Raw genomic sequence first — 22755 nt, forward strand, 5'->3', positions numbered from 1 at the left:
GTGTTTTTGCTGAGATATCTGCTGCCTATCTAATTGGAGATCATTTAAAAGTAATCTGACATTTTCTTCTTGCACATTTTAGAATATTTTGTTTATGTTTTACTTTTGAAAGTTGGAATGTAATATGTTGTGGTGAATGCCTTCTCTGATTATATCTATTTGGGGCTCTAATTGCTTCCTGTGCTTGGATGTGCATGTCTTTCTCCAGATTAGGGAAAGTTTCTGCTGTTATTTCACCTAATAAGCTTTCTACAGGGCCAGGACTGTGGTGTAGTGGGTAAAGCCGCCGCCTGGAGTGCCGGCATCCCATATGGGTGCCAGTTCGAGTCCCGACTGCTTGTCTTCCAATCCAGCTCTCTGCTATGGCCTGGGAAACAATAGAAGACAGCCCAACTCCTTGGGTCTCTGCACTCACGTGGGAGACCTGGAAGAAGCTCCAGGCTCCTGGTTTCAGATCGGCACAGCTCCAGCCATTGCGGCCAACTGGGGAATGAAACAGTGGATGGAAGACCTCTCTCTCTCTCTCTCTCTCTGGCTCTCCTTCTCTCTCTGTGTAACTCTCTCAAGTAAATAAATCTTAAAAAAAAGTTTGCTAAGCCAATCTGTTTCCATTCCTTCAGGACCTTCTAAGACATATATTAGGTTATTTGATGATATCCAATAAATATGGAATACTGCTTTTGGGTGTTTAAAATTTTTTGTCTATATTTTTCTACTCATCTATAATGGATTTCAAATGCAGATATCAAAAACATTTATTGGATAAGGAATAACCTCCTCAATGGATGTTGGTGGGAAAATGAATATTGATACGTAGAATGAATCTAGATGCCTCCACCCAGTTCTCACTAAAATGCAAGAAATCAACTCGAAATTTTCATCAGGTATGAAACCTTGAATCTATGAGAAAAAATCCAGAAAACATTTCATTCAGTTGGTTCAGGCGATGAATTTTGGTTAAGATTTCAGAAGCAAAAACTATAACTTTCTATCAAATCAAAGCAAACAATCAAAAGAGGGAAGATACCACCCCCAGAATTAGAGAAAGTATTTGAAAATCCTTCACCCAGTAAGGTATTAGTGTCCAGAATATATATAGAAGTAAAAGAAAAAAAAGCAAAGAACCACCAAATAATCTAGCTAAAAATAGGCAAAGGATCTCAATAAATGTCTCTTAGGAGAAGACATACAAATGGCCGATAAGTATATGAAAGAGATGTTCAAGAGCACTTATAGCAGATAATATCAGATAATCAAAAGCTTAAACAATTAATTCATCCTGGTCAGAAAGGCTATTATTTATAAAGTAAAAATACCAAATATTGATGAGGATGTGGAGTAAGAGGAACTCTTATACTCTCTGAGTGGAAATGTAAATTAATATAATCATTATGGAATATATATGGTTTTGTAAAGCTAAAAAAATATAGTTTCTTTAAAAAAATACCATGTGATTCAGCTATCTCATTGCTGGGTATATATAAAAGAAAACAAATCAGTTTATTAAAGGGACATATACACTCCCATGTTTATTACAACACTATAATAGCTTAGGATGAAATTAAGAACATGTCCATTGGTAGATTAATGGACAAAGAAAACATTGTGTATATGTGTATATACAATGGAACATTCATCAAAACATTTAGCCCTGTTATTTGCAACAAAATTGATGAAAAGAGAGGATTTTATATCATGTGAAATATTGTAGAGACAGAAAGATAGTACTACATGTTCTAATTCTTTTCTGAAAATTTAAAAGGCTAATTTTGTTTAAGTAGTATAATTTGTAGAAGAGAGTATAATGGTGATTACTACAGGCTGGAAAAGGTTTGAGAGAAGAGGTAGATAGAATGGTTAAATTACTGATACAAACATGCAGTTATATAGGAGGAATAAGTTCTGGTGTTCTACAGCATAGCAGAGAACTTCCCACCTCCTGAATGATATATAGATATCCAGATACAAGAAGCTCAAAAGGTTCCTAACCAGATTTACCCCAAGAAAAAGACATTCTGCAAGGCATATTATAATCACATTGTCAAAATTTAAAGACAAGAAGAGAATCATAGAGACAGAGAAAAGTTGTCAAGTTACACATAAACAAAAGCCTGTGAAGCTAACAACAGACTTCTCAGCAGAAATGCTACAATCAAAAAATTACGGGATCATTTATCTGAGGTCTTGAAAGAAAAAACAAAACTAATGAATAATATATCCAGCAAAACTCTCCTTTAGAAAGTGAGGGAGATATAAAATCTTTCCCAGCATTCAAAAGCTAAGGGAATTCATGACAACCAGAGGAGCTCTACAAAATCCTGGATCTCAACATTGAAAGTACAGGATAACAACAGCCATTATGAATACATACTACAGTATGGAATTTATTAACAGAGTAGGTATGCAAAAGAGAAAGAGAATAGAATCCTACCTTATCATAACAAAAAGCCACCAAAACATGAAAATAAGTAATAAGAATGGCAGAATGAAACAGAATATAGAAAACAATCCATTAGCAACCAACATGGATCTGTGCATTGAGTGATGTATTTCATTTCAACACTACAATGTGCTCCAAGCCCAGGTTAGAGATAAGTCTCATGATGTCTCTTTGCTGGTTACTTTATGGAATTTATATGATGAGTATCATATGGATGAGTATCATAATGATCCACAGAACACCTAAGCTTTCAAGTCTGGACAACCTGGGACCATGATTCCCACAACATAGTGCCATTAAACAGCCTGGCTGGTGCAGTATTTGATGCAGGGAAGATTATTTGGAAATAGCAAAGGAATTTCGTGAAGCTATGGAACTGTTCTGTTTCATGATAATGGTATAGGATACATAGTTTTATTTGTAGAACTCATTGAGTTGTATCTCTATAATCTGCTTGTTTGTTTTCCATACATACCTTTTAGCTCAAAGTGAAAAATAGACCAAGAATTAATTATTGAACTATAATTATTAAGTTTTATGTTGCTGTGGTATGATAAACAATTAAGGAATTTTAATTAGTGTATTATAAACTTGAGCAAATAATTTAATGTGCTAAGCATCATGGAGACAATATTTCTTACTCTTTGAGGTAGTAGTTTTAAACATGGAAAATTAGAAGTTTAGAAATTATCCTGTGATATTATGTTGGATTTTGACAACTTTTCTCATTTTTATGTTTGATATATAGAAATAAATATACATATGTATATATTTGTGTATAAATTTAGGGATAGACACAGAAGAATACACACATGCCCACATGCATAGGTTTCTCCTTTTTTTAAACTTTTTTTTAATAAATATAAATTTCAAAAGCACAACTTTTGGATTATCCCAGCTTTTCCCCCTGTAACCTCCCTCCCACTTGAAACCATCCCATCTCCCACTCCCACTCCCTCTCCCATCCCATTCTTCATCAAGATTCATTTTCAATTATCTTTATATACAGAAGATCAGTTTAGCATACATTAAGTAAAGATTTCAACAGTTTGCACCCACACAGAAACACAAAGTATAAAGTACTGTTTGAATACTAGTTATACCGTTAATTCACATAGTACAACACATTAAGGACAGAGATCCTACATAGGGAGTAAGTGCACAGTGACTCCTGTTGTTTACTTCACAATTGACACTCTTGTTTATGGTGTCAGTAATCACCCTAGGCTCTTGTCATGAGTTGCCAAGGCTATGGAAGCCTTTTGAGTTCGCCAACTCCGATCTTATTTAGACAAGGTCATAGTCAAAGTGGAAGTTCTCTCCTCCCTTCAGAGAAAGGTACCTCCTTCTTTGACGGCCTGTTCTTTCCACTGGGATCTCACTCACAGAGATCTTTCATTTAGTTTTTTTTTTTTTTTTGCCAGAGTTTCTTGGCTTTCCACGCCTGAGAAACTCTCATGGGCTTTTTAGCCAGATCCCAATGCCTTAAAGGCTGATTCTGAGGCCCGAGATGCATAGTTTCTCAAGATTTAATTTTTCAGACTTCCTAGAGTTAATGACATGTAAGTAGTAATGAGAAAATTTAGCCCCTGGACTTTCGTTTCCTTTTTTTAAAACAAATAAATTGCCTATTTTTGTTAATATTTGTTTAAAAAGGAAGAGAGAAACAGCAAGAGAGCAAGCAATCTCATCTGCTGGTTTACTCTCCAGATTCCCACGACAACTGAGGATGAGTCTGCTCAAAGCCAGGAACTCAAGCTCAATCTTTATCTCCATGTTTGCAGCAAGGACACAAGTACTTGACCCATCACTTGCTGTCTTCAGGGACACACATTAGCAGGAAGTTGGGAAGAAGAGCAGAGCCGGGACTCTACCCTAGTCATGCTGATATGTGATGCTGGCATGCCCTGCAGCAGCTTAACTTCTTTGCCAAAATACCACGCCCTAACTGCTATTTCTAACTGCTATTCTCTAAAAGAACTCAAGGCTCCTTGGAGATAAGGCTGATTCAAGGACTGGGGCATGAAAAATACCATATTAGCTATGATCTTGTTTCACCAGAAAGTAAGATAATGTTCAAAGAATGTTGGAATTCAGGCACAGAGAGGCAACTACCACGTGGCCCCACTTATATGTGAAATCTGAAATAGGTGATCTCACAGAAATGCAGAGTATAATACTTGTTACTGGGAACAGGATGGAGAGAAGGTGGTCAACAGATAACTGAGTTATATTTAGAAGGAAGTAAGTTCTGGTCTTCTGTGGGACAGTAGGGTGATAGTTAACAGTAATGCATTAAGCATTGTTTTTTTAAAGTGGTTAGAAGAGGACTTTTAATGTATTCATCATAAATTAATAATAAAAGATTAAGGAGATTTATATTCTAATCTCCTGAATTGAACCTTAGTCAGTGTATACATGAATCAAAACATCACATTGTACCTCATACATATGTATAAATGTTATATAAAAATTAATTTAAAATAATGTTGCTGGTATCATAAAGATAAAATTCAGTTTGACAGGGCTTCTACCAACCAAATAGGAGGGAATTAATTCATCTATATAAATTATGATAATAATGAGTTGTGGCACATTGATCAAAGTAATACCTTTTATTTTAATAAATAGTAAATAATAATTTGGGTAAATGAAAATATTGTATATTTATAACAACATAACTTACTTCATTAATATACCAATAAAGATTTTTTTTTTGGATGAGGGAAACTATTGCCTAATGTTATAATCAGTATTGAAGGAGTTATCAGTGGATTCTAACTAGTGTATAAAAGTTTTTTAAAGACGAAATTAGGCAGAAAAAGAGAAAGGAAGTAACAGAGAGCCCACCTATCCTTTTGTTTACTCCACAAGTGACTGCAACCCAATCCAGTATCACAGTCCAAGTCCCCACATGGTGACAGGAACCCAATTACTTGAATAATCTTCACTGCCTTTACTGATCTGCATTAGAAGTAAGTTGCAATTAGGAATCCATGCTGGCAGTGAAACCAGTATTCCAGTTTTGAACCTCGGTATCTTAACTGCTAGGTGCAGTGCCTACTTCTGGGCAACTATTTTGTGAGATATTTATATAATTTGAAAATATCTCCCTAAAATGGCATATTAATTGCAACTGACTACTAAAACTTTATAGTAGGAAATCTTGGGAAAATAGTATCTTGCAAAAAATTCAAAGTAACAGTGACAGTATTTTGTGACAAATTGACATCATGTGTCTCCTGAGAAGTTTTTAATGTAGTTCAGGGATACAATATTCATGATATTACATTGAGACTAAGATCCAGCTAAGACCAAGAAGTTGAGAGATGCTTTATTTTATTTTGAAAGAGAGCCCAACGTAGTCAAGAGCATAGCCTGTGAAACCAGATTCCATGGGTTTAAATTCTGGTTCTATCACTGACTAGTACTTCTGGCGAGTCAAATACATATGCCTTAGTTTCTTCATTTTTAAAGAGCAGACAATAATAGCCTTTACATCACAGGACTATTGGGAAGGTTTAATGAGTAAATCAATACAAAGTACTCAGAATAGGCTCACAGTCACTGCAGTACACATACTTACTATTGATTAATTCACACCCATTTACTATTGATTAATTCACACCTATTTACTATTGATTAATTCACACCTATTTACTATTTATTAATTTAATTTTTTTTCTTTTTTTAACTTTTATTTAATGAATATAAATTTCCAAAGTACAGAATATGGATTACAATGGCTTCCCCCCATAAAGTCCCTCCAACCCGCAACCCTCCCCTTTCCCACTCCCTCTCCCCTTCCATTCACATCAAGATTCATTTTTGATTCTCTTTATATACAGAAGATCAGTTTAGCATACATTAAGTAAAGATTTCAACAGTTTGCTCTCACACAGAAACATAAAGTGTAAAATACTGTTTGAGTACTAGTTATAGCATTAAATCTCAATGTACAGCACACTAAGGACAGAGATCCTACATGAGGAGTAAGTGCACAGTGACTCCTGTTGTTGACTTTACAAATTGACACTCTTGTTTATGGCCTCAGTAATCACCCTAGGCTCTTGTCATGAGCTGCCAAGGCTATGGAAGCCCCCTGAGTTCACTGACTCTGATAATTTTTAGACAAGGCCATGGTCAAAGTGGAAGTTCTCTCCTCCCTTCAGAGAAAGGTACCTCCTTCTTTGATGACCCATTCTTTCCACTGGGATCTCACTCATGGAGATCTTTCATTTAGGTTTTTTTTTTCCCCCAGAGTGTCTTGGCTTTCCATGCCTGAAACACTCTCATGGGCTTTTCAGCCAGATCCGATTGCCTTAAGGGCTGATTATGAGGCCAGAGTGCTGTTAGGATATTTGCCATTCTATGTGTCTGCTGTGTATCTCACTTCCCATGTTGGATCATTCTCTCCCTTTTTGATTCTATCAGCTAGTATTTGCAGACACTATTCTTGTTTATGTGATCCCTTTGGTTCTTAGTCCTATCATTATGATCAATTGTGAACAGAAATTGATCACTGGGACTAGTGAGATGGCATTGGTACATGCCACCTCGATGGGATTGAATTGGAATCCCCTGGTATGTTTCTAACTCTACTGTTTGAGGTAAGTCAGCTTGAGCATGTCCCGAATTGCACATCTCTTCCCTCTCTTATTCCCACTCTTATATTTAACAGCGATCACTTTTCAGTTAAGTTTCAGCACTTAAGAAGAATTGTGTATTGGTTACAGTATTCAACCAAAAGTATTAAGTAGAACAAACAAAAAAATACTAAGAGGGATAACATATTAAGCTGTTCATCAACAGTCAGGGTGAGGGCTGATCAAGTCACCGTTTCTCATAGTGTTCATTTCACTTTAACAGGTTTCCTGTTCACTTGTTGAAGTTAAATGGACACTATGAGAAACAGTGACTTGATCAGCTCTTGTCCTGACGGTTGATGTACAATGTAATACTTCATCCATTTTAGTATTTTGTTTTTGTTCTAGTACCATTGGTCGAACTCTGTAATTAACACACAATTATTCTTAGGTGTTTAAATTTTAACTGAAAAGTGATCCCTGTTAGAAATTTGGAAAACATGTTGAGTGAAATAAGCCAATCCCAAAGGGACAAATACCACTTGTTCTCCTTGATAGGTGACAACTAACAGCACCAAAAAGGAAACCTATTAATTTAATTTTGGATCCCCAGAAACTATTGGTTCCTAATGTTATGCGGGATCTAAGTATTTCTTGTCCCTTTGAAATACAAAATTTCTTTACTTTACACATCAATTAGGGTGTAGCAATTCAGAATTTTCCTGGGATTTCTGCATTTCAGAATATGGGGCCTAGATTTCAAGACTGTCTCTGTTATTGTTTCTTGCTTCTGCTGATGTGCATCCTGGTAGGCAGCAGGTGAAGGTCTCAAATAGTTGGGTCCCCACCATCTACATGGGAGATCCAGACTGAGTTCCTGGTTCCTAGATTTAGCCTGGCCCAGTCCCACCTGTTGTGAGAATCTGAGGAGTGAAACAGCAGATGAGAGAACTATCATCTCTTTTTCTATCTCTGTCTCTATCTCTCTAGATCACTATATCTCTGTATATATCTATATATTTATCAACTCTATTTCTCTCTATATTTATTTCAAATAAAATATCTGTATACATAATTTTTCAATCTTGGTTAAGGGTGATTAGTATTTCACCACCAGCCTGGGGAATGATACAGTTTTTTGTGTGGGCAGAATATGTCAAAGTGCCAACATGGACTCACTGAACATGGAGAAGAGAAGAGCTATTCACAATTAGCTCTGAGAGCTGATACAAGATCTCTCAAGCACCTCACTGGAAGGGTCACACAGTTTCATTCAAAATGTAAATGCACATTAAATTTAGTGGTAGACATTTGAAGGTTTTAAACTTCCTTAATGTGAATATTGTGAACTTCATTTTATAGATAATTTTATTCCTATTTCTTTTTGTTTGTTTTATTTTAAATTTTATTTTTTACAAATTCCATGTATTTCATGTATACAGATTTAGGAACATAGTGGTACTCCCACCTTACCCTCTCTCCCACTCATGCTCAACATTCATCCTCCTCCCTCTCCTGCTCCCACTCTTCATTTTTACAAAGATCTATTTTCAGTATACTTTATACTCTTAAGTTTAACCCTACACTAAGTAAATAGCTCAACAAATAGTATGAAGAAAAAATACTGTTCATCAACAGTAGAGATACAGGCTGTAAATAATCATCAAAACTCAAATGTGAATTTCACTCAAATACATTACATTTGAGGTACTCTATTAGTTACCACAGATCAGGGAAATCATAGAAATGCATTTTTGTGTAGGATACCAAGTATTTAATTTGAATATTATTTGATAAATAAATTACAAAAATGAAATCACATTAGTTGAAAACACAAAACTAAGCATGTTGACCATATGATAGTTTCACTTTCTATGAAAAAACATTTTAGTAATTTAGATTTTTAAAAATTATCCTAGAAGTGCACAAACTTCGGGGTATGCCATTGTTACTCAACCTACTATGGAGCAAATTGCCAACTGCAAAGGCGAGGATCATTGCCTGGGAAAATTGGTAAATATCTACCTCTTTAGATAGCCATTTAATGTAATTCTGACTTCCTTCACCCCAGTTTTACAACTAAGAGACTAATATTTGAAGTGAACAGGTAATTATACTTCTTTCAAGGAATGTAAACAAAGCACATCTTCTTAGACTTACTCTTTTCTAATATTAAAATACAATGATTGAAGCAGCCTTATTTTAAAATTTCTCTTTAATGATATTACTGACATTCTTATTCAGAATGTTTTCAACTTTCCCCTCCATCTTTACGATTCACCCTAGAAAAACTTTTACTATGTGTCTAGTAGTTTTACTGTGTTCCTGTTATACCAGTAGAAAAATTATGGAATTATTTTACTTCAAAGATTTTATAAATTAAACTTAAAAAGTCTATAAGTTACTGCTTAATAGATGACTCAAAGGACACTAGCATAGTGTTCTGTCTGTTTAACATAGGTTTATTTTCTTTCTTTCATTCTATTATTGATTTAGCAGATATTTATCAAACTCTTAATATATGCCAGCTGATAGTCTAGGCACTGGGGATGTATAGTAAGTAAAGTAAATACATTAATCCTAATGAGCATGTAGGTCTGCCAACATTATTTTAAGGGGAAAAAACAGAGTATTGACAGTCTGTTGGAAATGCTTTGGTAATCTAATCCTTTGAAAACCTATAACTATGCACATTTGGATAACATTGTATTATTCAGGTTTCTTGGCCACTTATTGTGCTACACTGAGAATTTGCTGTATCAGTTGTATAATATAGTATACTTCGGAATTTTCTGGGGCGTGACTTCCATGTTTTTAAAATGAAAAAATTGTAGAAATAGTTTCAAATGTTGTTATTCTAGATTTATTTTACTATGTTCTTCAAATAACAGGAATATTGTAATTTATTCCAAGTTGAAAGTAAAGTTGAATACTTTATTTTGTAATTTGATTTTGTTTCTTTTTAGATTTAAAGAAAGGCAAATCTTCTAGGAAGGCTGAAAAACATTGGTTTTTAGTTTTGTATATTGGTTTGCCTATTCTATTCATAGCCACTGCAATAATCGCAGCATGGGCTAGGTTGAAAAAACGTTCTGTCAAGGAAGAGGAATCGATAAGTAACGAGTAAGTTGAATTTGGGTTCTGGGGTTATATTTAGCAGCATTTGACTCTAGTAATGTGTGAGACAATATCATGAACAGCAACAATATATTTTCCTGAGATTTTGAATACTATCAGTGTTTAATTTTGTGAGAGTTGTCAATCCTAGAGAAAAGTTCCATGTACTGTAATGTACTCTGTGGCTGTAGGGTGGAAGGCTCTGTAGTTAAGCTGCTAGGTCTGTTTGCTCTATAGTGTAGATTAAAGTTTCCTTGTTTTTTGGTTTTTTTTAAAAGATTATTTTTATTTTACTTGAAAGTGAGAGTTACATAGAAAGAGAAGGAGAGGCAGAGAGAGAGAGAGAGAGAGAGAGAGGTCTTCCATCCACTGGTTCACTCCCCAGTTGGCCACAAAGGCCTGAGCTGAGCCGATCTGAAGCCAGGAGCCAGGATCCTCCTCCAGGTCTCCCACATGGGTGCATGGGCCCAAGGTCTTGCACCATCTTCCATTGCTTTTCCAGGCCATAGAGGAGAGCTGGATAGGAAATGGAGCAGCTGGGACTAGAACTGGCGCCCATATGGGATGCCGGCACTGCAGGCGGTGGCTTTACCTGCTATACCACAGTGCCAGCACTTACAGTTTCCTTGTTGATTTTCTGTCTCATTGATCTATCCATTGCTGAAAATGGTGTATTAAAGTACCCCCATTACTATTGTATTTGAGTCTATATCTCCCTTTAAATCCCTTAACATTTATTTTTAATAGCCAAGTGCTCTGTAAGTAGTACATATACATTTATAATAGTCACATATTCCTGTTGAATAGATCCTTCAATCACTATATAGTTTCCTTCTTTGTCTCTTTTAATAGTTTTTGTGTTAAAGTCTATTTTGTCTGATATTAAGATGGCAACACCAGCTCTTTTTTTTGGTTTCTGTTAGCATGGATTACCTTTTTCCAGCCTTTCACTTTCAGTCTGAGTGCATCTTTGTTGGTAATATGTGTTTCTTGTAGGCAGTAAATAGATGGGTTTTCTTTTTTAATCCATTCAGCCAGTCTGTTTCTTTTAACTGTGGAGTTTAGACCATTCATGTTCAGTGTGATTATTGTTAAGTACCGAGTTTGCCCTGCCAAGTTTCCATGAATAGTTCTGTTTATGTATTTTGGATTTTATTTGTTCTTTTGCAGAGTAAATGTCTGTGTTCATTTCCTTTTGTAGTGATGTTCCTGTTTCTGTGTGTAGCACATCCGTGAGCATCTTTTGTAGGCTGGAGAGTAGTTATAAATTCTTTCAATTTCTGTTTGTTGTTAAGATCCTTATTTCTCCTTTATTCATAAATGAGAGTTTTGCAGTGTACACTATTCTGGGTTGACATTTTTTTTTTCCTGTTAGGAACTTGGAGTATGTCCTGCTATTCTCTCCTTGCCTGTGGGGTTTGTGATGTAAAGTCCTGAGTGAGTCTAATTGGGTTTTCTCTGAATGTAATTTATTGTTTCTCTTATACACATTTTAAGATCTTTTCTTTATATATTACTGAGGAGAGCTTGGCTATAATGTGCCCAGGTGAAGATCTTTTCTGGTCGTGTCTACTGGGAGTTCTGTGTACTTCCTCTGTCCTGGATGTCTCTTTCTTTCTCCAGATTGGGGAAATTCTCTGTTATTATTTCATTAAGAAGGCCTTCTACTCCTTTCTTTCTTTCCATGCCTTCTGGAATTCCTAGGATCCGTATGTTGGGTCATTTGATAGAGTCTCGTGGCTCTCCAAACGTTATCTCCAAATTTATTAATTTCTTCTCATGTTTTGTTTGACTGTATTATTTCCAGAAATTTGTCTTCTGGTTCTAATATTCTTTCTTCTGTCTCACTTATTCTATTGTTCAGGCTTTCCACTGCATTTTTTTATTTGATCTATTGAATCCTTCATTTCTAGTACTTCATTCTGACTTCCCTTTAATATCTCAATTTCTTGGGAACACTTTTCATTTAGATCATGAATTTGTTTCTGATTGCTTCTAAGTAATCTGACGCTTAATTTTCTGAATTCTGTTTCTGACATATCCTTGATCTCTTCTTCTTCAGCTTCTATTGTTGAAGAAGAATTGTAGTGTCCCTTTGAGGGGCTCATACTGTCTTCCTTATTCTTATTAGGGTTTTTCTTTTGGTTATTTTTTGCATTTCTGGTTGCTTTTCTCTTTAATATGTGTCTCGGTGCTAGTGGTGCGATTTCCCTCTGCTATGAGCTTCTATCTGTCTGTGTGTTGCAAGTGTAAGTGCACAGCCCTGTCTCTGGAAGTCCTGCTCACTTCTCAAGAGTGATAGAGAGCTTTGGTGCACTAAACCCCACCTGTTGGGGCCGGCCTCACTTCTCACTGGTGTGTGAAACAAGCTCAGCATTTTGATATTCAAGATTTCTTGTTGTACAGCTTGCATGGAGGTGGTGGAAATTACTCTGAAATGTAGTGATCCTCATTCCTGGGTGGAGGGTGCAGTGAAGTGGCCCCCACAATTGATGGATGTATGCATGGCAGGTAAATGTGGTAGCCTTCTGCTTACATTCAAAGATGTAAACAAACAATATGGCTTTTCCCAGGTGGCTGCAGGTCCAGCTGGGGGTAGGGAGAAGACATAGATGGACAGGGGCATGCCCGACCTCTCCATTTGTTCCCCTATTCTTCCCATTTGGAACTTCAAACAGTTCACTAGGCTCCAATTCCCACTGCTCTCCACAGCTCCATGGACTCTCAACCACGCATCTCACCTCATTCATCCTGGGAGTTCTCTGCTGCACCTCTTCTGTGCCTCCACCACTTTTTGCTCCCTCGTGGTGGACCTGCTCAGTCCCTGTTGGACTCCTGGGCTTCTCTGTGTGAAATTCTCACGGATCTGTAGCCTTACTAACTCTCTATGTTGCCCTATGTGACTCGGAACGTCCTGTTGCTATATTGCCATCTTGGCCCACTGAATTTCTTTAACTCATGAATTTGCCACTCTTCGCTTCTGAGTAATCTTATGATTGTTCATTTGAATTCCTTTTCAGGCGTTTCATCAATTTCTTTGTCTTCTTTTTCTAATATTGCAGTGTTTATTCCTTTGGGGAATATTGTTGCTTCCTTGTTCTTGTTTCTTATACTTCTGTGTTTATCAATAGGCATTTGTGGAAACACATGGTTGTCTCCACTAATGGTTATATCTTTGTATTATACCTTTGTGTCTTAGTGATATTCTAAGTAGTATTGTCCTTCACTGAATACCCAGAGTTGTGTCCTTGGTGGAGCCAAGGAGCTCTGGTGAGTACTCAAGTGTGGAATGTGAATCTAGGGTGACACCCAATTTGAGTGTCATATAACTCCTCCAATGACAGCTCTGGGGAGTGTATGATCACTCATATTGGCATAATCAGAACCTCACTTCTTCTTTTCCAAGTGTTAGCGCACAATGGGTACAATCCTCACCCATGCTGGTGCAGCAAACACACAAAGGATCTCTGCAGTCCTCAGTATGAGCCTAGAACCCTCTACAATGACCCACCACAGGGAGAAAGGGAGCTCAAAGTCTCTGACACCTGATCCAGTGATTGGTCAGAGATTCAGCTAAACCCCACAACCTTTCATGCTCTCACTGGATTCCCACAGTCACAGTGTATAAGGCTCCCACAGTTACAGGATCCAGAGGATTCCCTCTTTGCCCCACAAGCTTGCCTGGTCGATGGAAAAAGCATAGTCATTTCCAGAGCCAGCTGCTTGTGGGTGCTTCACACAGTTTAAGCCCAGAGCCTGTAGTATGTTGAGAGGATGGGTACCTAGCCCCCTGTCAACCCTCCCAGCCAGAATCAAATTCATTGGGAAATGCAGATTTTTCCCTCTGGTAAAATCTCCTGATTGTGCATATGGGAGTTTCTGTAGCCTCTAATAGTATCAAGATGGCATAGGTTGCCAGCTCCCATACTGGGAGATGGGGAGAAAGAAATACACTTTTCCTTAGCTAGATTAGGTGAGTAACTTGCCTTCTGCTAGTACTTCAGGACAGACTCAAAGTCAGTGTGGTCAACAAAGGTTTCCCTCTTGCAATATCTCCAGTGGTGTGGGCTGCTGTAGTCTGCCCCCACCTCGCTCTCAGAAGCTAGTGTCACCTCCAGCCCCCAGCTGTGGGAGACACGTGTGGCATCCCCGCTCACTGCCACAAGTACACACTTTCCACACTGCTCCACCACATTACTTTTCTTTGTGTAGAATTTCTACTACAAACTTTTTTCCAACTCTCCTCTGGTAGTACACTTTCTCTGCTTTTCTTCCACTACCTCCTCCTGGTCAGATTCAGCATAGCTTGTCCCTATTCAGACATCTTGTAATCAGGAGATCTTTTTCTCATTGGTTAGGAAATAAACCATTGTTTTATAGGCCAAAATTTCCTTCTGTATGACTCCTCACCTTTCCTGCTGCAGAGAACAGTATCACACTGAGAGTTGTGTTTGTTACCTATTTTTACAATATGTGACTGCATCCATTTTACATTTCTAGTATTGTTTTAGATGTAATTTCAAATACCTTTACTTTGTAGATGCATTCCAATTTTTAATTCTAGTTTATGTGGTATCTCTTTTTTTTTCTTTTCCATGAAAAGCCATCTCAGAGATATTTATATTTTATTAATAATTTGAGGTTTTGGGTTTTGTTGATGTTTCTATATACCTTTGTTTTTTATATTGAGTTTTGATTTTTACCTCTTTTTCATTATTTCCGTTGCTCTGCTTTCTAATATAAACTATAAAGCTGAAACTTCATTTTTGGATGTTATTTTCTCTATAATCTCCAGCTCAAAAAGTATAATTAGTGTTCAGTAATGAATTATAATATTCTGACATGGGTGTTTGTTACAACAGTAAAACTGTCACTTTGGGATACCCTCATCCTTTGTCAAAGTTGCCGAGTTGGAGTCCTGTCTCCCCTTCTCATTCTAGCTTACTACTGATGTGCACCCTAGAAGGCCACAGCTAAGTGCTGAATAATATGGTTCCTGCCACCCATGTGAGAAATCCAGATTGAGTTCTGGGCTCCTGGATTTGAAAATGCCCAGCCCGAGCTGTTGCAGGTCATTTGAGGAGTGAACCAGTGTAGGGAAGTTCTACCTGTATCTCTCTGCCTTTCAAATACATAAAAAATAAGAAAGGAAATTCCAGTATTATTTCTCATTTAAATCATGAAAAAATGTTTTCAGTATTGCCCAATTGTATGACTTGTTTTCATTATTTTAGATCATTTTCTGATTTTATTGATGAGAGACCTGTCTGTGTGATTTAGATTATTCAATGTCGGAACTAGAAATGTAAATGTTTGTAGGTGTATGCTTCATATGTATGCTCCAATGTTTTTATTTTTCAACTTTTTAAACATTTATATATTTGAAAGGCAGAGTTATGGAGAGACAGGGAAAGAAAGAGAGAGAGAGAGAGAGAGAGCGAGCGAGAGCGCTATCTTCCATCTATTGACTCACTCACAAGAAGGCTGCAATGGCTGGAGCTCCGGCAGGACAAATCCAGGAGCCTGGAACTCCATCTGGATCTCCCATGTGGGTGGCGGGGACCCAAGCACTTGGGACGTCTTCTGCTGCTTTCCCAGATACATCAGCAGTAAGCTGCATCAGGATTGGAACAGCCAATACCTGGACTGGTGTTTACTAGGAATCAGGATATCACAGGTGGTAACTTAATCCTTTGTACCACAATGCTAACCTCTGTCCCAGTATTTTTATAATAGTTTTAAATTGTGTTGTTTCAAAATATCTTTATACTTTCTAATTTTTAATTGTGTATTTGACAATTTATTTTCCATGAGTGGTGAACTAACACTTTCAACCCATGATTTTTTTTTTTTTTTTGGAAGGCAGAGTTAGACAATGAGAGAGAGAGACAGAGAGAAAGGTCTTCCTTCCGTTGGTTCACTCCCCAAATGGCCGCTACGGCCAGCGCGCTGCGCCAATCCGAAGCCAGGGGCCCAGAGCTTCCCCCTGGTCTCCCATGCGGGTGCAGGACCCAAGCACCTGGGCCATCCTCCACTGCCTTCCTGGGCCACAGCAGAGAGCTGGACTGGAAGAGGAGCAACGGGACAGAACTGCCGCCCCAACCGGGACTAGAACCCGGAGTACCGATGCCGCAGGCGGAGGATTAGCTTAGTGAGCTGCAGCGCTGGCCCCATGAATTTAACTTTGACTACTGAAACATTTTTTCATGTTCAAAAACATATTTTAAGGCAATTACTAAGTGTATAATGTTGATTTTAGCTATATTTTCCTCATGTATTTTCTTTTTTCTTCAATAATATTTTCACTGTTTTGGGTAGCTGTACCAAATTTCTCTTTTAAAACTGGATTTATCTGGTGCATCTTTTTCTTATATCCTTATTCTCAGGGAGAGACAGAGAGGTCTTCCATCTGCCAGTTCGCACCCCAAATGGCCACATTGGCTAGAGCTGAGCTGATTTGAAGCCAGGATCTAGGAGCTTCTTCTCTGTCTCCCACATGGGTTTCAGTGGCCCAAGGACTTGGACTGTCTTCTGCTGCTTTCCCACATGCATTAGCAGGGAGTTGCATTGGAAGTGGAGCAGCAGGGACTTGAACCATCGCCCATGTAGGATGCTGGTGCTAAAGGCAGCAGCTTTACCCAGTATTCCGCAGAGCTGGCCCCTATTTATTTCCTAAGGATTTATAGTTGAGCCCTTGTCCAGAGACACTGGGTGTAGAAGAGTCAGAAAACCAAGGTGGTATATGATAGTTTTTTAATGTCTGGTCTCTTTGTCCTGACATCATTTGCTCTCTTCAGTTAAGAAACTGGTAAGATCGATAAACAAAACTATCAAAATGGTAGAAAGAATAGAATTTTTGAAAATTAGTTATACTTGTCAAAACCAGTTGTGGGGCCGGCGCCGAGGCTCACGTGGTTAATCCTCCACCTGTGGCACCAGCATCCCATATGGGCGCTGAGTTCTAGTCCCAATTGCTCTTATTCCATTCCAGCTCTCTGCTGTGACCCAGGAGGGCAGTGGAGGATGGCCCAAGTGCTAAGGCCCCTGCATGCACATGGGAGACCGGGAAGAAGCACCTGGCTCCTGGCTTCAAATTGGTGTAGCTCTGGCTGTAGCGGCCATTTGGGGGGTGAACCAACGGAAGGAAGACCTTTCTCTCTGTCTCTCTCTCTCACTGTCTAACTCTATCTGTTAAAAAAATCAGCAGTTGTATCCATCTAGAATATTATACTTGTGACAGAAATCAAATTCTAAGAATTAATTTACCAAGGATTGCAGAAGCTCTAAATATGGAAATAAATATTATAACTATATGAAAGGTTATGGTAATGGAGGCCTGGAGAGATTTTCAATGTTGTTGCTTTGGAAGGTTTAATAATGTAAAGATATTTATTTTTCCAGAATGAATGCACTATTATATTCAATACAATCTCTATCCATATACCAGCTGTGATGGAAGAGTTCCAAGATATTGCTTCATTATATGTATGATACATAGTTCACAAACATTCAAGTTAAACCCTTGAAATGTAGTTTCTTTTTTTTAAATATTTATTTATTCATTTGAGAGGTAGAATTACAGACAGAGAGAGGGAGAGACAGAGAGAAAGGTCTTCCATCTGCTGGTTCATTCCCCAAATAGTCACAATGGCTGGAGCTGGGGCAATTCAAAACCTGGTGCCAGGAGCTTCTTCTAGGTCTCTCACATGCATGTAAGGACCAAAGTTTTTAGGCCATCTCCCACTGCCTTCCTAGGCCATTGTCAGGGAGCTGGATTGAAAAAAAGAGCAGCCAGAACATGAACTGGCACCCATATGGGATGCCACTGCTGCAAGAGAAGACTTACCTATTATGCCACAGAGCCAGCCCCAGTTGCATGTATTTTGAAAAATAACTTGAAACCAAAATTGTGATTCTTCCTTGTTTGTTCTTATTTCTCAAGATTCTATTAGTGATTCAGAGTTCTATACAAATTTTAGTGTTGCTTTTTCTATATCTATGAAAACTATTACTGAGATTTTGATAGGGATTCCAGTGACTGTGGGATATCTTATTTGTACCTTACTGTCCTTATTTCTTTTCAGAGTTCTCAGTGTGTAGATTTTTCACCTCCTTGGTTAAACTTATTCCTAGGTATTTTATTCTTACTGAGGTAATTGTAAATAACATTGCTTTCTTAAAAGTCTTTATCAGATAATTTTCTGTTAATAGATGTAAATGCAAGTGATTTTTTACATTCATTTTGTATACTGAAACTAATGCATTTGGGTTTTTTTTTGGTTTTATAGTTTGTGGAGTTTTGAAAGTTATTTTATATATAAGATATTATCTATCAAAAGATAATTTCACTTTTTTGTAATTTATATTCCTTGAGTTATTTTTTCTTGCCTTTAGCTAGAACTTCTAGTACTATGTTGAATTGAGGATAATGGGCCTCCTTGTCTTTATCTTAGTGGAGAAACTGAAAGCATTTTACTTTTTTGTGATGTAGCTGTGTGCATGTCACATATCACCTTTATCATATAAGGTACATTCCTTCTATACCTAATATTGAAAATTTCATCATGAAAGCATGTTGACTTTTCTCAAATACTTTTCCTTCATCTATTTGGATGATCACATGATTTCAAAAATTATATTCATTTACTTACTGTATTCAAAAAGTAGGTAGAAAGGGATGGGGAGAGAAAGGGAGATTGATCTCCAGCCAGATGGTCACTTTCCACATGCTCATAAAATTAGAGCTGGGCTAGACCAGAGTCAGGATATGGGAAGTCAGTATTAGTCTCCCCCTGCGGGTGTCAGGGCCTTAACTACATGAGCTATCACCTGATACCTCCCAGGGTGCACATTCGTGTATTGTAGAATGGAGATCAGAGCCACGCATGGAACCCATGGATTCCAACATGGCACATTCATGTCCCTGTAGTCAGCTTACCTGCTGCACCAAATGCCCACCCCAATCATGAATTCTATCCTTCACTCTGCTAAGGTGATGTATCACATTGATTAATTTGTACACTATGAACTATCTGAATTCTAGGAATAAATCCTACTTGTTCATCATGTATGGTCCCTTTAATGTTTTGTTGAATTTCATTTATTCAAATTTTGTTGATGATTTTTCCATCTGTTTTCATCAGATATGTTAGGCAGTGACTTTCTGGTGGGATCCTCATCTAGTTTTGGCTTAAGGGTGATTCTCGCCTTATAAAATGAGTTAATAAGTGTCCCTCACCCACCAACCTATGGGAATATTTGAGAACTATTGGTTTTAATTCTTTAAAACTTGTTATAATATGTTGTTCTGTACTTTTCTTTGTTGTAAAAATTAAAAAGTGTTTTTATTAGCAATAATGGAACATTTTTGGGATACATTGCAACGTTTCAATAACTGTTACTGATACATGTTACAATATATATGCACGTAATGTACACTGATGCATGTTACAATATGTATGCATATATATATATATATATATACTGATAAAATTGGAGTAGTAAATATTTCCCCTCTTTAACAATTCTTTATTATTGGGGCATTGTAGCTCCTTTCTTCTATTTTCTGATTAAAATATATTAGATTATTGTGAACTACAGTCACCTCATTTAGTGGCATAACATTAGGAATTCATTCCTTCTAAGGAATTCTGATTTTGTTCCACTGTCCCACCTCCCACCACCTTCTGCACCCCTCTCAGTCGCTAGTAGTTACTACTGTGTTATTATAGAGGTTTTTTTTCCTCCCACTATGAAAAACATTTGGATTATTCCTTTAAAAAAAACTAGAAATATAACTTCCAAATCTTGGGAGATATTTGGTTGAAAGCTTAATCTAATTTTTATTGATTTGTTCATATTTTTATTTCCTGATGATTCAGTTTTAGTATGTAGTATCTTATGAATTTATCAGTATCTTATGAATTTACCAGTTTCTTCTGGTTTATACAAATTTTGCATATAATCACTTAATTTTCTTCTTGAATGTTCAGTTTTCTTCTTGGAGGAAGTACATATTTTATCAGGTATTACTATGATGGTTTGTTTTTAGTTATCTGATTCATATGCCTGAAATTGACTTTATTACATATCAGTTCTTTTTTATAGATAGAGAGGGAGGCACACACATTTGTTGGGGGGAGAGGAAGAGAGAGAGAGGGAGAAAGAATCATCTGTTTGTTGATTTATTCCCCCAATGATTGTAGCTGTCAGAGCTGGGTCAGGTCTCAGGCAGGAGCTAGGAACCCCACATGGAGGGCAGGGGCCCAAGTTATTGAACCATCACCTGCTGCTCACCAGGAGCATTAGCAGGAACCAGAATGGGAAGTAGAAGTATGACTGGATTGTAGGCAGCCCTACATGGATGCTGGTGTTGCAAACAAGTTTAATCGACTGTGCCACAACTAGTGCGGTATGGTCACTCTTAAAGGATAGAGTTTTAGCTGGACAATAATTACTTTTTTAATGAAATACTGTTGAATTCTGATATTTGCTATTGATAGGATAATAGTCAAATTAATTAATTTGTACCTGTGTGCTTAAACTGTATTTTTTCTCAAAAGTAGGAAATAAAATAGGAAAATCCTCAGTCATAGCTCTTCAATTAAGTTTTTGATACTCGTTCTGTGATTTTTTTAACTCTTGGATTTCCTATATATTAGGATCCCCATGGTCATAGTGGTGGTGAATATTTTCATTTTCCTGATATTCTTCTTATTTTCTTTCTTTTTATTCCTTCCTTTTGGGACTAGAATAGTACTTTTGTACAATTTAATTATAGTGAAATTTGTCATTTTGAGTGTGTAAATTTGACAAGTGTAACAAATACATATGAATACTACTAGCACAAAAAATATAATTACTTTATCACCAGAAAAAGTTACTCTAATCCCAGTTCCATATCTTGTAACTGGAGATCTGTTTTCCGTGCCTACCAGTTTTTCCTATTTTAGAAGTTTAAAAATAAATGGAATCATATATTATGTACCTTGCTTCTAACATAATACATCTGAGAGCCATCCCTGGTGTATATATCTATAGTGTGCTTTTTGTAATGTATAGTATTATTGTAGAATAATTTTAGTATATAATTTTATTGTATAATGGACAATTATCTGTATTTTCAGTGTATGAATTGTGATGTTTTGATAATTAGACAAATAACACCCTAGAAACCAATGCAATCAAGATTATGGAGGCATCTGTCACATTCCAGAATTTCCTTGGGGCTGGCACTATGATGTAGTTGGCTAAGCCTCTGACTGTGACACCGGCATCTCATATGAGTGTCAGTTTGTGTCCTGACTGCTATTTTTCTGATTAAGCTTTCTGCTAATGGCCTGAGAAAGCAGTAGCAGATGGCCCAATTGCTTGGGCCCCTGCACCTGCATAGGAGATGTGGAAGAAGTTCATGGCTCTTGGCTTTGGACCAACCTAGCTCTGGCCATTACTGTAATTTGGGGAGTGAACTAGTGAATAGAAGACCTTTAACTCTGTCTCTGTCTGTCTGTCTGTCTGTTTCTCTCTGTGAATAAATCTATCTCTCTAATAAATAAATATATTTTTAAAAATTTTTCCTTTTTTCCTTTTAAAATCTCCCTCGTCAGCCCTTCTCCCCCAAATCCTGGCTCGTCCCTAGGATACTGGTCATCTGCTTTCTATCATTGTCGCTCCCCGTCTTCATGGAGGAACTACACAGGACCCTGCGTTGTTCTTTTGTCTGCTTGGCCCTCCCCGGGTATGCTGCTGGTTCTTCCCGGGTTGGCTACCGTCCCTTCCACCTCTGTGGAAGGGCGGTTCCCCCTGCCACTTTCCCCACTTCCGCGGGGGAGCGGCACACCGCCGGCCGGCTCTCTCGGGGGCTGCACAGGTGTTCCTTCAGATAGATGTTCCCTTTAGATGTTCCTGGTGCATGTTGTCTCTCTCCTCCTTTATAATCCTCTTCCACCAATCCCAACTCTGCTACCCACACGCCGAGTACGCTGCTCTCCTCCAATCAGCAGCAGGTCCTACAGTTTATTGGTTGAACTGGAGGCAGCTGTGTAGAAGCTGTTACTCCCTTCTCAGCGCCATATTGTGGGAGAGCAGATGCATAGAATAAGTCTTAATTCCAGTAACAGTCTAGTCTGAGTTGCTCCCCACAGATCCCCCTTTCTTTTTATTTTTGGCGTTGATACGTGCCTGTCTTCGGTGCCCTGCGGCACACACTCTGCTCTGCTTGCTAGAGTTGCCCACAGGTGCTTATAAGCCCTATCAATCAGGCAAACCGAATCCGGGTCCTCTCTTTGCCATGTTGTGAGGAGGTTTTTAGGCGCCAATGCGTGCCTGAGTTCGGTGCCCTGCAGCGCATGCTCTGCTCTGCTAGAACTGCCTACAGGTGCTTACAAGCCCTATCAGGCAAACCGAATCCAAGCCTTCTCATTGCCGTATTGTGGGGAGACTTATTGATGTTAATTCGTGCCTGTCTTCGGTGACCTGCGGCGCACAAACTGCTAGCTGCCCACAGGTGCTCATCGTCTTACTAATCAGGCAGACTGAATCCAAGCTCTCTCATTGCCGTGTTGTGGGGAGGCCTTATTTTTCTCTATTTCTCTATCTCCGGGCATTCCTATT

General features: G+C 37.8%; 2 protein-coding genes across 8 annotated transcripts in view; both read left to right on the top strand.

Annotated features, from left to right (window-relative positions):
• The window catches only part of LOC138843046 (disintegrin and metalloproteinase domain-containing protein 32-like), a 498529-nt gene that overhangs the window by 153622 nt on the left and 322152 nt on the right, over positions 1 to 22755 (top strand). The gene's annotated exons all lie outside the window — the stretch shown is intronic.
• Positions 1 to 22755, top strand: part of LOC138848517 (disintegrin and metalloproteinase domain-containing protein 32-like) — a 48354-nt gene that overhangs the window by 1045 nt on the left and 24554 nt on the right. Inside the window, exons 1-3 of one of the 3 annotated variants that reach the window (XM_070068585.1) lie at positions 754 to 884; positions 8946 to 9039; positions 9993 to 10149. In XM_070068585.1, the coding sequence (XP_069924686.1) occupies positions 819 to 884; positions 8946 to 9039; positions 9993 to 10149 (317 nt within the window). In that variant the 5' untranslated portion in view covers positions 754 to 818. Of the gene's footprint in view, positions 1 to 611; positions 885 to 8945; positions 9040 to 9992; positions 10150 to 22755 lie in introns of those variants that run through there. The other 2 variants (XM_070068583.1, XM_070068584.1) reach the window with 2 other exon arrangements.

Source organism: Oryctolagus cuniculus, chromosome 2 (genome assembly GCF_964237555.1).
Source record: "Oryctolagus cuniculus chromosome 2, mOryCun1.1, whole genome shotgun sequence".
NCBI classification, from domain to species: domain Eukaryota; kingdom Metazoa; phylum Chordata; class Mammalia; order Lagomorpha; family Leporidae; genus Oryctolagus; species Oryctolagus cuniculus.